Source organism: Anopheles moucheti, chromosome 3 (genome assembly GCF_943734755.1).
Source record: "Anopheles moucheti chromosome 3, idAnoMoucSN_F20_07, whole genome shotgun sequence".
Taxonomy (NCBI): Eukaryota; Metazoa; Arthropoda; class Insecta; order Diptera; family Culicidae; genus Anopheles; species Anopheles moucheti.
In genome coordinates this window covers 29,621,993-29,637,952 of record NC_069141.1, presented here as the reverse complement: position 1 = coordinate 29,637,952, position 15,960 = coordinate 29,621,993, and the positions used below count along the sequence as shown (strand labels likewise).

The 15,960-nt window shown below is 45.7% G+C and overlaps 1 protein-coding gene across 2 annotated transcripts in view; it reads left to right on the top strand.

Moving 5' to 3' along the window:
• Positions 1–15,960, top strand: part of LOC128301696 (centaurin-gamma-1A) — a 137,896-nt gene that overhangs the window by 113,658 nt on the left and 8,278 nt on the right. For both annotated transcript variants that reach the window (XM_053038289.1, XM_053038290.1), the window contains exon 2: positions 9,516–9,748. In XM_053038289.1, the coding sequence (XP_052894249.1) occupies positions 9,516–9,748 (233 nt within the window). The remainder of the gene's footprint in view (positions 1–9,515; positions 9,749–15,960) is intronic.

Here is a 15,960-nt window from a genome sequence, read left to right as displayed (position 1 = left end):
GGGCGATCCTTTCCTGCTGAGATTTATTGGCATCAGTGGCTCAAAAGTTCTTCTTCCTGAGAATCCCAACCGTCTTCAAATGTGCTGCGTCGCAGAGAGTAAACATGTGCGAGGTGAGGGTGAACTGGTTGCACCATTGGAGCCAATCTTGATGAACTTTCTTTGCTCACCCTCGAGCAGAAGCAGCTGCACCGAATTTCTTTTACCCAAATGCCCATCTACTGCAACAACCTTTATGTGGTAGACGAGCGACTGACTGTTTGCTCCCTGTGTTATTGATCCCATATTTTTGGCGCAAGGCACATGCCTACGTAATCTAGAGCAAACACAGCCAACCAACCCCGGGAAGGCACCTTTCCTTTTTGGGTTTTTGGCTTTATTCTGCGAACCTGAGTCTCGTTCTGTCTGGCCGGTAGAAGACTGTGATCCTTTCTCGGATACAAACGGTGGCACAACATGGAAGAGCGGGAGGAGGGCAAAATCAGAGCCATATCTATTTTTTTTGTTTATTTCGTTACAAACCTTCGAATGTGTATATCCCGTTTTATTTGCGAGGGTGCACAGCACAATATTGGCCGCTATTATACGCTTTTCTTCCCCTGAATCGTATGCCTCCTTGGGCGCACCAGGATGACCTGTTTTTTCGAGCGTCCTGCATTCCTCTTTTCCTCGTTACTGCAATCGGATTGCAGTTGCAGTTGACACAAACCCACCGAAGGGATCTCATTTCTCCAGCCTTCCTGCATGACGTAGAGCGCAGAGTGGTGGAATATTTTACTTAAAAATCAGCTTAAACATGTGAAGCCAGCGGGGCAGAAGAGTGAAATAAAATATTGATTGGGAAAAGTAAAGGGAAAGGAGAACTCCAATGCGCCTTCTTAAGGTTATATTTTTTTCCTTGCCGCTTCGCAAATGTTTATACAGCATTGTTTTGCTTACTTAAAAGATTCTACTGTTTGCACAAGAACGGCTGGCATAAGCGTCTGTCGATGGTGAAGAATGTTACCGTTTTGGGTTGTTTTGTTTCTTACTGTACGTACGTACGTCAAAACACAACAACATTTCTTTGGTCCCAGTCATATGTCTGTCCCAGGAAATGTGCCAAAGGCCGTGCATTTCTTACTGAGAGGACTTCCGCCAACTCGAGCCATTGTTTTTCGTTGCTGGAAAGAAGATAATGTTGGCTACTGCTCAATCGTTTGTCGATTTGCGCTGATCTTACGTCAACTCTTCCGTTGCGTAGATGAAGAACGTGAACTCGGGATAGACATTTGACCGAGATCTTACACCACCAGTGTGTGTGCGTGTTTGGATGCTGCTGGAATGTAAACCACTGTCGGAGATCGGATGTTATACCAATTCTTGGTATGATTTATTGCTGCCCGAGGCTGTAAATAAACAAACATCTTCACCAAATGCACATTCCGATCGATTAGGAATCGGAAGAATGGTTTTCAATTTCATTGCTACTTCGACGAATTTGGTCAACGCAGAGAAGCCAACGTGGAATCTGTTGCTGTTGGGAAGATCGATTGCTTTCCACGAACGAACTCACGTTAGGAAGCGCGATGGTTTGTGCATTGCTTCAACTACAATCACCTGTATCATGCCCCTGTATGACACACCCCACCGCATTGGTGGATTGAAACCGGAAGGTAATGATGCTATTATTGATTTAACAAACTCGCTATCCCTGGGAAACGTGCAGATGCAACCAGGTCTCTTGTTGATTTACTCACTTTCGCATTATTATCGCAGCAATATTCCGTGAACCTGACTACCACACACACCCAACCGAAAATGGACGTAGAAGCCAAACATTATATTGTAATTGATTTGCCTTCCGGTTGCGATGGTCCCGGGTCTTGGAGGAGAGATATTTACGTAACTAACCAAACGGAATGCTACACAAAAGGTAGCCGAAACCAAGTGACGCTTTCATCTTGTTCCGCTCATTATGTGATCTCACCACGGTATGCAAAACCATTATTCCATTAAGCCAACATTAATCGTTCCCTTACGCTTAACGCAACCGGTTATTGCTGCAAGAGTTCCTGAAGAGTGAAGGAAATCGGCAAACCTTCATGGCGCCGCCATCATGTGTGATGGGGAGCTAAAATCGGGCAAAACTAAACGGCTTCGGGCTAATCGATTTACCCGCCGAGCATGCAAATTTGCGCAGTGCCGCCATGTCACCAAACCGACATCGACGGCGGGTTGCAGATCGATCGATCATGATTGTGTTGGTATGTTGGTGGTTGCGTGTGCCCTTTCCTGCACGTGTCATCGATGTTTACCACCGCTAATTGATTTATCGCGGAGTGGCTGCACGATTTGCTTGAACCCGAACCCAAACCATAACAGATTATCCAAGGAATTGTATAACTTCTTGCGGTGGTGTGTGTTTGCTTTGCCTGTGTTTACGGAAAAAGGCGTATTTATGTTGTGACAGAGCCGTGTTTTATGCGACAATCAGGAAACCATCACCCGGTTCCACTAATGAATGATGATGATTGCGTAACGTTACAACCGATTTAAAAAAAAAATTGGAACAATCCAATTGTGATCGAAATTGATCGAACTGTTCAGCTGCAATAGTGTTAAATTATAGGTTTAAGACCTATAGTGCGAAGAAAACGCCTTTTTAACGCTTACCCACGACTGTAACTGTAATTTAAAAGGCCCCCGCAATCGAAAGCTCATCGAACTGAAACCAATTGAAAATTTCCTTTCAATGAGGTCGGTTTGCGTTAAGCAACAGCAATGAAAGGCGATTGTGCCTCGCTTTGCTGCGTTTATGTTGCTGTTTTTGGGGGCCGACGACGTTTTTGTAATGGACAAGATGCTTCACCTGCCTTAAAATCAGATCCAACGGCTCGTCACACACATCGTTGAAACATGATTACAATGCAATGCCCGCCACTACAATGCTTCATTATTCTACGCGCTTAAACTTTCGATTAAGCTTCGATGCGGTGGATCAATTATCATCAGACGGGAAGCGTCCAGGGGACGGATGTGTTTATGCTGTAGCAATAATTTAATCTAATCGAAGAGGAACACGCGAACAGTTTTCGGTGGGTTGTGTTGAACATTGAAAAAGAACATTGCTCCTCCAGGTCCCAATCGCGTGAGCTTATTGGTTGAATATTAAAATAATGATCCACACCAATATGATGGTAACAAGCTAGAGAAACATAAGAAAGTCATCGTTTTTGGAATAGAAAAATCGCTTCCTAGCCACCCTTAAAACGCAACAGCACGTTTATGTTAGGTTGGTAAGAATGGATGGTAAACAAACAACACAATGCCTTACACTTGTGGGCAGGAAATCATTAACCGCATAAGTAGTTCCATGGTTCTTTCTACGCGGTCGGTTTCGTGGAGGGTTGTTTAGAAGCCAAAGCTTCTCATCTACATGAGAGGGTTCATAAAAGCGTTCGTTAACCTTACCGACAAGTGGCCACTGGTGGATAATTTGAGCAGGCGAACGCTTCTAACCACAGCTGGGTAGTTTGCTAGTGCTGGTTAGAACAACTTTCGGGGACCGTTTCCGATCCTCGGATTAACAATAAAATCTGCTCGTTTACGTTTTGGGCTGTTGTTTGGAAAGTGTTGATGCAGAACAGCAACACCTCGCGTGAAAGGCAGTCCACGGTAACGGTGCAATTACGAGCTGGAAATGGTGTCTCGTTGAGGGAAGATGCGGTCGCAATGTATGTGGTGGAGCGTCAAACGATGCGTTTTTATTTTAATAAGATACACAATAATGTGGATGATTTGTGTGAAGAGGGGAAATGTTCAAGAAAAAGGGAATTCGTCTCCTTTTCTTGCTACGAAACTCTGTTTGAGGCTTAGCGGGGCCAGTTTTGCATGGTTAATTAATTTATTCCACTGTGTTCACCGAGGTGGGGAGAAGATGGTTTGATGGATACACCGATTCCGGTAAGCACGTTCACGGTGTAGTTTTGCCTCCGGAAACGGAAGCGATAGAATAAATATATACACGTTCAGATCTTCACCGAAGAAGCGAATTCTTCTACCCCCGGCCGCCGGGGGCTAGACATTTCAACATACCGCAAGTGCATAAATCGATCAAAACAAAACGCCAAAAGGAACATCCCGAAACGCCCTCAAAACACTCAGCGAAGCATATTATTTCGGATGTTTCGTGATGAGGGGGGGGGGGGAAACGATCGTATGGAAATTCGAAAGGCATCGAGAGCATTATCAGACAGGGAAGTCCATTTCCGCCGTTTTAGGCTATTTGTGTGTTCCTCTCCTTGAGCCATGGTTACTGAACCATGGTAAAGCTCCCCGAAATAGATGACTCAGAATGATATTATTTTCTTTTTTCCCACTTTGCCAGCTTCAATACTGCTCGAAACTGCAAAGTTCGCACCAGTACCAATGCCGGAAAGAAGACGAACCCCCAAAAATCCACGTTCTGCTTCATTATTTTCAATTAGCTCCGATAGGTCTCCTGGGGGAAGCGAATAAGAGATCATGGTGTTTCACCCTGGTTTCTTTTCCACCTGCGCGCTTTCCGGTCGATTGTCTAGTTCGATTGGGAATTCCGGATGTGGTTCGAAAGGAATTTTTTACCCCAACTTGCTGCTTTACCATTCTCCCTGGTTCAATATGCGAGTGGCGATTTTGAACAATTTCGCCCCGGAAGGGTCGCGCCGCGGCCCAGTGTGGCGAGACCAAACGATACGTTCAGGTGTGTAGATCCTTGAAGTGTTTGCCACTACGACGTCTACCCTACGGAAGCACCTAACCGAGACACCTACACCGGAAAAAAACCCGCTTCCCTGGTGTTCTGTTTTTGTTAGCTTTTATGGTGTTCCCTTGTTTTATTTTTGCGCATCACTGATCAAGCGTCATTCGTTGTCGTTTGCAGGGGATGAGAGCAGCAGATTGTTATGGCGATGACAAGCATGGCGATAATGTAATACACAAACTTTGACCCTTAAGACTTTTACGCGATGTCTCTCTCGTTCCCCCCCAAGCCGCTTTGGGAAGAACCGAAGACTTGAGAATTTTTGACATTTTCCTTCCATTGGCACAATTTAATTTCCATCGTGGGAGCGTCATTTTTCCCCGGTAGGAAATTAAACCACCAAGCAACAAACGATTGAAGGGACACTTGAAGCAATGCGTCGAACCATCGATGCCACGATAATGTTGCAGCTCCGTTCCATTCCTGCGGTGCGTTTGTTTGTTAGTCAGCGTTATTTTTAGGACTTAGTGGGACTAACTAAATTCACACAGCCACTCTCTGGTGGCGTCATCCGAACACCAACCGGGGGAAGGGCGTCCCAATTTCATTAGCTTTACGACGAGACCGTACCGAATCGTAGCGACGAAAACTGCTTGCAGACTTACATTCCAACGGAACTAAAGGAACTACTGCCACTGGTTTATTTTTCCGTTCGCTAGGTGTCCAGAATTCTGACCGAGTGCGATTCTAATTGAATGCTGTCTCACACTGCTTCTTATGTGTTCGGTGCACTATGTCACGGTACGGTTGCTGACCGTTTTCTGCAGTAACATCGACATCTTCATTTCGCTTTCTGTGTAGTGTCGGGAGTGCGAAAATGTGGACATATTTCGGTGGGGGCGGGTTTTGTGTGCGCCGTCACACGCTGCTTGACACACTTGTTAGTCGTGGTCGTTGCAGTTCTTCGACTGCAGTTTGGTTTTGAATAATGATAACACCGCGCGTACGCCAGGAAGGGCCTTAAACTATCCACACAACCTCCGCGTGCTACGGGATGCCAACTGGCAACACTCGGCCAGCTCGCACAACCTGGGAGGTGTAAATGATTTGTTGGAATCGTTTCAGCGCGGTTATTTACGACCACCAACTTCCTTACATGATGCTGCAGCATAATAGCGTTCAGGCGCGAAGTTGGCCAGAAGATGAAGCAATTTGAAACGGTTGGCGCTGCAGCTCCAAACAAGCTTAGCTGGGCGGAAAATTGTAATGGTTTTTCATGTTTTTTTTGGTTGCTTTCCTTCGACTGCCAGCACTAGCTGCTCGGTTTCGCACTGATGATGTGTCCCCGCAGCAGCTGTTTGTGTGTTTTGGAACCATAAAACGCGTTGTAGTCATTATGTCACTATTCGCGCCTTCCCTCCCTTCACATAATTTTCTACACCCCGAGTGCTAGTTTGTTAGTTTTCCGATGTTTCTTCTACTGTAATGCTACTATGCTTCATTTCGGCATTATGTTGTGGTGTGGCAGTTTTGACTTCCAATTTGTAGTCACTTTGCCCCCGCGACGTAATCAACCACTGTAGGCGCTCCATTCGTAGCAACTGGGTCGTGGAGAGTGAAATCATCGCTGGCTCGATTAGCCACGGTTGGCGTCATTAACATCTTCTTGTGCATGGTGCGCTCACGCTGTTCAACGCTTAGTTTAAACTCGATTAAGCGCCAACGAAAAAGAAAGCAAAGCGCTTTAAAGCAACTCAATTTTAATAGCTTCGTTTGAATGGCGTGTGGTGACGCGTTTTTTTTTTAATTTTTGTAGATATATTCTAAAAGCCATGAACTTAAAAATAAGGCAAAAACGTCTCACCAACGCATATGCTAATGAGATTACAGCTTTATTCCGCATGCATGAGTGTCAAAAATGCAAAAACCATATGTGTCGTCTGTCCACCAGATTCTTATGGTTTCGTTCGCCAAAAAACACGCCTCATGCATGGCAAACAGATTAAGCAAAGTCCACCAAAGATCATTCACGCGGTGGCGATGAAACTGGTTCAATGCTTTCCGATAGAATACCTTTCGGTCGATAGCAAATGGCGAACAGCTCTGGGGGGTGACGTGATGTTTTATTGATTTAGTTCAATTTTCCGGGAACTGCTGAGCGATTACTCTAATTAAATTAAAATAAATTTCATCAAAGTGAGCCTCGCAGTCGTTCCTGTTTGTGGCCGCTTTGTGTTACGAATTAGTGGCCTCAATTTCGTCGGGTCACTAATGAAATGAGCGGATATTGGAAACATTTCTATCAAGAAAAATTCAATTTAAAAAAATACAATTCCAAACTTTGTTGCCTTAATGGCCTCTACCATCTTCATGGCTTGAACTATTAGGACATCGTTTCCCTGGCCAGTCCAATTGCAGCGTAGAGATATAAAACGGTGAAATTTATGTTAACCGTCCAAACTTCCAACCGGGTGACCGAACGAACTCTAGTAAAAGGTTTTGTAAACAAACCACGTCCCTTAAAACGGCCACCGTAAACATTCCAACCGCCCTGACTGGTCTTACTGAAGCACAAGAAGGTTACATTCCGATAGACAAATGGGTTTGGTGATTAATTTGAAGATTAAACTTACGTCAACTAATTTGTCCGGGACACAGCGTTCGCTCGAAATCGGACCAACCGAAATCTCGCCCCATGCCAGCCTCCAACCCCCGGAAGAGAATGACAATTAGCGTACGTTCCAGGGATCCGGAAGAAGCGCAGAACGCTCACCGTGCCGGGCCGACAGAAGAAGGAAGATGCGCAAAAGGTGGCAGGTTTCTCACGCCGATGCGTTATGCGTTGCTACACCCGGTGAACCCTTTTTTTCCCGGAAAACATGCAGGCGCACAACTCCCTCCTCCTAGGGGTGTCGCGTCACGGCGCTCTGTCCTAAATGGTGTTAATTTACATGCAATCAATCTTGCGCAATCTTACCCGGCAAAAGTGAGAAAGCATCCTCTTTGCCTTTGGTAATACTTCCAGAGGTGCACTGCATGCAAGGGCGTACGCTGCGCAATCAATCAAGATGCAAATGTGCATTCCGGGCGATGCATCTCACCGAAAGGTGTGAGTGTGTTGTCGGGTTGACATATAGGAGCTGTCTCTGTCCGTTGGTGTTCTATGTTTTATCCCATTTCGACACTAGAACGTTTCCTTCCGAACAAGAATTTGGAACATTCGAGGGACTCTGAATACCAGAGTGTCTCTTTTCGGGCATACATAGGCGAAGGAAGTTTCCGTTGGGGTACACATAGGCAGAAAGTCCCACCAGAATTGGTCGGATAACATCAATCAAACGAAGCTTTTCGGTGTTTGTTGTCAAGGTCCAGTTTTGTTTTTCCGGTTGATTCTGCTTTCATGTATTTCTTTCCACAGTGACCTTACCGCTGCAGTGGCTAATCTTTTAACAATCAATCAATTTTACGCTTTCAGTAGCAAACGAATGGTGGAGTTTTATGGTGAGAAGAAATGTTCCTTTCTCTGCTTCGAAAAGAATGACGGATTGTAGTGTGACAATGCTTTAAAAATTATCGATTGAAAGCATCGTTTTATTCCACCGTTTTGTGTAATATTTTTTAATGAAGTAAATCGTCCATTGAAAAGAAGCAAAAATCGATGTGCCTGTCACCGAGGATGATAGAATACCAACATAAAAGACATTTCTTCGACGTTAAAAGACAAGAAAAACTACTTCTGTCCACATGATTATCCGTTACAGACACGTGAAAGGAACATATGTACGCGTGACATGTTTTTTTTTGTTTAAAAAATCGCTTTCATCAAATAAATCACCACCGGAAAAAAACCAGACCGAATTGGACATTCAAACAGAAACGAGATTAAAGACGAAGCAACACAACTCCGATGGGGTCGAGTGCCTTTGGACATGACGAAATTTGGTGACATTTCATCACCAAAACAGTGACGACGTTGAACCGTTTTGGCCGCGCTGCTTGCATATCAAAATATAATCCCGCGTTGATTAACTACAAGCAGATTTGGATGGAAATAATACCCCGAAAGGAAAAACATCGGCCCTGCCGTGCGACGACGAACCCGCGATCCCTTGATGGATGATGGATGCTGTCGGTTCTGTTTTTCTTCTTTTTTTTTTAGGGCAATATCCGGCACGTCCGTTAGCTCCCGCGGGGTTTTGTGCGAATGTTGCCGAAAATGACATTTTGATGAGATCTAGTGGCGTTTTCGCAGCAGCAGCAGCAACGAGGCGACGAATTTTTAATTTTAACTGTCGTTTAAAAAAAACAAGTATTAAGAAACAGGCTCTTCGCTGCGGAAACTTTTATCCCGTATCTGTCGGAGCAACGAAGGACCCCTCCCGAACATCGCGAAAATAGCTCTATTATCCTTAAAGAAAACTCGGTAACGCAACGGTGCACCTCGAGATTGACACTTGAAAAGGAAGTGTTAATGAAACGCCGCGGATCCGCGGCAACATCGGCAACAGGGGGTTGATTCGTTCAGTCCGGTCCACTGTACTGACCTTTCCCTAGATGCCCTTTTTTATCTTTCTGATGCCAATAAGCGATGCAAATCCCTGCTGTCAGAAATGGGATTAGTTTGCTGGTTCTTTTTCCATTTTCTTTGTTTAGTTTTTTTTTTGGCCAACAAAACTTTCATTAACACTTCACAGTTTTGAAACTGGTTCGAATTTTGCCTTGGGGGGGGATTTTTGTTTTGGGGCCAAATCTAACACGTTCTTATGTGCTTTTTTCTCTCCACTTCTTGCAGATTCGTTCGTCAACAGCCAGGAATGGACCATCTCACGATCCGTGCCGGACATCCGGCTCGGTATCGTCGGCAGTCTCAGCTCGGGCAAATCGGCCCTGGTGCACCGCTATCTGACCGGCACGTACATGCAGGAGGAATCGCCCGAAGGTGGCCGGTTCAAGAAGGAAATTCAGATCGACAATCAAAGCTACCTGCTGCTGATACGGGACGAAGGTGGACCACCAGAGATACAGGTGAGACAGACAGAACTATTCCCAGTGCTGCTACTGGGTAGGGCGGTAATAAAACGTACACAAACCCAGACTGCCATGCCCTTTCAACGACAACGTCCATAATGCTAACGTCGTTTATAACCTCGTAATATCATTAGGAGTTGTGTGTTTGGCCACGCTTGGGTTCGGTTTGGGCTCAGTCATATCTACTCATTCCGTTGCTCCAGTTTAGATCCTTTGACCTCTCTCTAACCTTTGCCGAGACACCAAAGGGTGTGGTGTGATGATGATGGGCCAACCAAGGCCATTTGAATAAAAGGTTCGTACGTATACGGGAAAGGAGATGTTGCTGATAACGTTTCTGCTTAATTGGTTGAGTTGCAACACCTGTCAAACGCATTGCCACGAGCTTAGCTTATCGATTGCAGACGATGGAATAAAGTACCAAAAATGTACATTTATTTACTGGTTCAGGAAGCTGAAGACAATCCAGTTTTCTTATCTGTACGTTCACTTGTGGACATCTACAATTAGCTATGTCGGTATGTTTCTTTAATAAATAGCTTATTCCGGAAAGATATTAGTTTCTATGCAGGAAAAACGAGATATCGACGACCATGCATTATGCTTCCATCTACTGAGCAATTGCGTAAGCGTTCACACGAGCAGAAAGGGCAGAAGAGAAGTAGTGCCGCTCATCCACATAAACCGGCTCATGTGGTTTGATATTTTGCCGATCCACTTTGAGCTTTGAGGGCGAAGCACTGTGCCAGGAACGTCGCGTAGGTTGGAATTGAAATTTCAAGGGTGTTTCTTTTTATTTTCTTAGATCTACCCACTACGGCTTTAAACGACGCTGTTTACATTTGAGACTCAATGACCCAACCTGAGGACGCTTCAAATTTCACGTGCGTGCAAGTGTGTTGGCGCCAGCTCACCAAATAGAGATTGTCCACTTAAGAGTTTGGTGCCTCTAGAGCAACACTAGCAACAAAACCCCTTGCTCAATCTTGCTCCCATATACAGTGCTGGACAGTTGAAGTTGTGCCAGGCTTCTTGTTCGGGGTGGATTAAAAAACTACATTTTAATAAAATCCCATATCCCAACCGTACGCATTGCAAACGTCCCATTCACTGCAGCTGCTTTGAATTGCATTTTATAAATGCACTTTTTTATCTGATCTCCCTTCAAACGGGTCTTGCTTTATTGATTATTTCAATGGGCCGCCTTCTGTACGGTAACAATTAAAAGTCATTCGAAATCAGAACAATTGCAGGTCGAATCCTATTGAATGCGTTCAGAGGAAGCATGACTAGCAGATTTTTCCGCGCAAGTCTCACCCTCTCTGTCAAGCTGCACTGTCGCGATGAGCTATCAGCAAACAACCCCCCAGTGAGAGAAGGGCGCATTAGGGATAGAAAAACACACACAAAAAAATAAGACACAATAATATTGCAAACCTAATTGTTGCAAATATTTTCATTCATACCCTTTCCTCGATGGTAAGGATACGCCAAAACAACAATAACACGGTGTGTGCGCGCCGCAACCGTTAGGCAATAGCAAGAAGGAATAGAATTCAGGGAAATTCGCAATTCATCGATGCATCACCGTACTACCGTTAAGGTATGGTGCAAAAATTTGCATACGACCGTTTTCACTCCACCATCATGGGTGGTAGGTGCGTGAATAATTGGTCCGCGGCTGCAGATTTTCTGCCCGCCAATCAAACAATGCAGATCAAAACCACAGCAGGCGCTGAGGATCGGCTCAGATCCGATCGAACGTTTGCCGGCGCTGCACGAGAAAGGTCGACCGCTCACTAATCAATTACACGAACCCGCTATCGGCATCACACAGACACACCGGGTACACTTGGGTGTTTATCGACGCGCGAAAAGCAATTCATTGCAGTTTAATGACTTTCTCCCCGGCCTTGCCTTGGTAGTGTGCAGCGTGTACTGTGTGAAGGGTACCGGATGGGTGGGGAAAGGCCTTATTTGAATTGCTAATTAGTTCGCTTCGCGATTGATCGGATCGGATTGATCAACCCTACTTCGAAACGGTAACGGTAACAGTTGCTGCTGCATTCTGCAACTCCTGAGTCGTCAGCCTCCCGTTACATCAAAATTTACTGTTTGTTGCTTTTCTGAATTTGGCGAACACCGACCTGGCTTGAATCGCTAATGGGTTGTTGTCGTATCAATGTTACAATTTATTGATTCTTAACGTGGCAGTATTGACTATCATCACCGTTGCTGCAAATGGCGGTGAAATGTTCGATGGATATTCCGCAGGGAGGATCGAAAATCGAGTTATAAATCGTTGATTTTCCATGCACGACAACTGGCAAAGGGGATGTGTACGATAGGAACGTATCGTACCGACCTGCGTGTCCTTGGTGCTAGTTTCGGTAGAGATTGTTATGTAAATATTGCTGGTGCCGCACGGGAAGGAATGAAATGGAGCATGTCGATCGTGATTTTGGTTCGATTTTTAATGCTAACATGGCGTGTCGGAGTTGGTGGAATCGTTTCGATTATTTATCGCTTCATTAGCGAGGGTTCCTGGGCCTTTTTTCCCTCCGTATTCTATCGAGTTTTCCATCATCAAAAGTCATTACCATAAAAACCGGGTTAGTAAATTTTATATTATTCTCTCGTTATTGTAAGAATTTTTAATGTTTTGAGTCCTTTTGAGGGACGTTTTTAACTTCGTCTGTTATTGGAAATAAAACCCCTCTTACATCGCATCTAAATTTTGCTTTGTTTAACCATTCAAATCCTTTGTTTTTCACCGATGTGACATAGGAAATTAAAAAGAGACACCTCAATAAAATGCGCACTAAACCTACCTCCATTCCATTGTGCACTGGGGTGACACATCTAACGCACTGCTGCATTGCATAAACTCTGCAATGGTGTTGTGGTGCCTGTGTGTGCGCTTTGTGTCCACGACTACCCACGAAAGGACATTCAGCATCCCGGTAGAGGTGGCACCGCTTAAAACCGCTGCGCACACAAAGGCTGCTCGCCCAAAACGACTCGTACTACCACCCGCGGTCAGAGCATCCACTTTCGGTCGCTTGTTAAACACCCCTTTTCATTATGTCCTGACACACATACGCTCTGGTGGCAGCATGAAGTATGAGGCCAAAAAAAAATGAATCAAACAATTGATCAACTTAAGTGTGCACACGCTCTTCTCGTCGTGATCGTCAAACGGCGGACGTGTGGTGGTTTCGCATCCATAATGCGCGTCGAGGTTTGGCTTGCAACCATAAACTCACCCCCGGGGCCCGTTTTGTGCACACCCCCCCCCGGAGGGGGTTGCTGCTAAGATTACCCTAGGTATTTTTTTTTTGCAAAATCTTGTACCAGAACGGTGGTTTGCACAAATAATTTCCAACCGCCCTGCGGGCATGGTGGAAAGAAGTCTTTGCTGGCGCACAAATCAAAGAACGAACAGAACCCAGCGCTGCACATAGGAAGGATTTTATGAATGCAAAGAAAATTCGCCGACTGCATCATCCCCGGTTCGCTGGCGGGTTTCAACCTTTTTTATTTTTGTTTGAAATGGTAATTACAGTCTAGCGTTGGCAGCTGTAGCGCTGTTATTATGTATGCTACTGAATGCCGCACTGGATGCAGCAAGACACACGTGGACGGGGACACTTTCTTTTGCGTGGTAGGATGTTCGCGTATCTCACAGGCGCTTTGTACCCAATACGAAGATGTGTGTGTGTTTGCAACTGAAGAAAGTAAGCTAGAAAGAGTAGTGAGCGACAAAACCAACCTTTGGAGCCTTCAAATCGAAAGGGGGGAAATAGGGGAGAAAGAATTCGCCGTCAAATCGCTTTCCATTTCAATGAACCTGGAGCAGCACCAGTGAAGTGGTAATGTGAGCTGTAAAATATGAGCCTCAAGAGGCAGCTCTGCCACCAACTCCCGAACTCTCTCCCTCCCATCCAACAATCGCTGGTTGATGGCGTGATGTACGGGCGACCAACTTCCAAGTGGCCCCGAAAGGTAGACCAGGCGCAACACAACAACCCCCCACGGCACGTTCTGCAGCAGTAGTAGCGCAGTAGTAGTGAAGTGTTGCCGTCGGCGACGCAAATTCTACCATCACACTCTACCCGGTTACCCCCCAGACTTCGGTGTGTGTGCTCTTGGTGTGCCCGGTACGTGTGTCGTAACGGTTGCTATTGAATTTTGGACCTACGGCCTGCTGCTACTGCCACCTTCTGGTTGGTTGCGCCTGCGCGCCTCCCGTGTACTCTGTGGCGCGACCTCTTGAACTTCCGTCTGCAGCGGTAAGGCTCTCGTGCTGTTTGCAAGAATTATGCCTGGTTTTTCTACAAGCATCATACAAGAAAGCCAAACCACTCATGGGGGAGGAACGTTGTAACTGTAGGAGCATAATGAAGCACGAACCGGGCCAGCAATGGTCGTGCAAATCAAGTTCATTGCCTGCTTCGTTCGGGGTTCAGGTTCAGCAGCAGTCCTCCTGCGCCAGTACGCGAATTAGACGCATTCGGGCTTGACTTGTTTCGGTGTTTCGGTGCGGATGCAAAAGTTTTGGAGTTTTAGACAACATTACTAGCTGAGGTTTGTCCTTGAGTGTTGTCTGTACTTGCTCATTGCTGCATTACCCATGAAGTGCATCGTTTGGTGACACGGACAATGCTGGTTGATATTCGCGCCTGTGTTACAGTTTTAGCTTCAGGAAGTGTGTGTATCTGTGTCTGGTTTGCGACGAGTGAAATCAGTACCCGTATCGTACGCAGCGACGACGCACGGTAGTTTATAAATACAGAAAGTTGTGAAGAACAAAACGAGAAATGCATACCCTTATGCTGCGCGCGTGCAACAATCACGTCACCGCTACTACTGGCGCTTACTGTTTCCACGTTGAAACACCGCTAATGAGAAACTTCATAAAGAACTAAACGAATGGCAATAGTTGCGCAAACAGTGAACCAACGCTGGACGCTTTTCTGGTGCCTAGCATTAAGGTACCGGCCATCATCATCGTCCCTCCGCTATATTTGCACCACAAACCTGGCCCCGGTTATGGTGCAACGGTTGCACTATCTTTGCGCAATGCCCTTGCCGCTATTGTCGGCCAGTTTAGACCAAAATTGAGCACCCGCCATAAATTAAATATCGGTGCCATTAAGAGGTGGGCATTCGGTGCATTGCTGTCGATTAGGTTCTGTCTTTTTTTGTTGTTGCTAGAGCTGCGCTGTCGGTAGGAAGCGGTGGATTCCTACTGTACGCGGCAGCAACATGCTACGGCCGGTTTTTGGCTATTGTGCGATTTAAGTTTGTTGTTGTTCTCCCTTCGAAGCCCCGGGACGGTGAATGGCGGCGCCGCGGTGTTCTCCAGTCCAACCATGTTTTACGGGGTACCCCCGACTCGCTGACAGCTCTATTAGGTGTGCAGTTTAGTGGCGTAACGTTGAGGCGCACCAGCAAAGAGCACGTGCGCTTGGGAGATAATTTCGATATTTTTTTTTTTGAGCAAAAAAATGGCCCAGCAATTGAATAGAACAATAAATCGTAACTATTACGCTGGCGAAATGCGTTATAGTTTTATCTCGCACTGACATCATTATTATCGGACAGGGGATAGATTGTTCGACTTTGTTTTGCTAAAGCAACATTGCTCCCGCATGTTTTGTGCGCACCTTCTCTTTGGGCAGTAAGTCAACATTAATGGGGGAAGCTCGACTGAAGAGAGAGGTACCTTAATATCGGTACTTTCATACTAACATACTTCAGTGACCTCTGACTGTGTCGGGATGTTTTGTTCCCGTATGCAGCCGCCCGTGTCAATGTCAGTTACAAACAGTCAGAATAGAAAGTGCTCATATTTGCACACAGCGTGTTGTACTCGTTTTGATTGAACAATTTACTTGCCCGGCACGGGTAATTTTTGTTCCTTCAAATTACTCATCTAAAGCATGAAAACTTGCCCAATGCACACACAGATGGCAAACGCTCCCAGTCTGGCTTTTGTTTTGCTGCGCTACGACGCCTTCCTGTACGCCTTCTTCAGTCTTTGGTTTAATGCCTCATTAAAGTGTACAGCACAGTCTCAAAGCACTCGCCCTCCTCGGCACGCCAGAAAAAGGGTCCTTGGTTGTTTGATTTCAGGCAAAAATAATATACTCCTGTCATGCAGTCGTCAGACTTTGACTTTGTGACTGACTTACACGATGTCTACA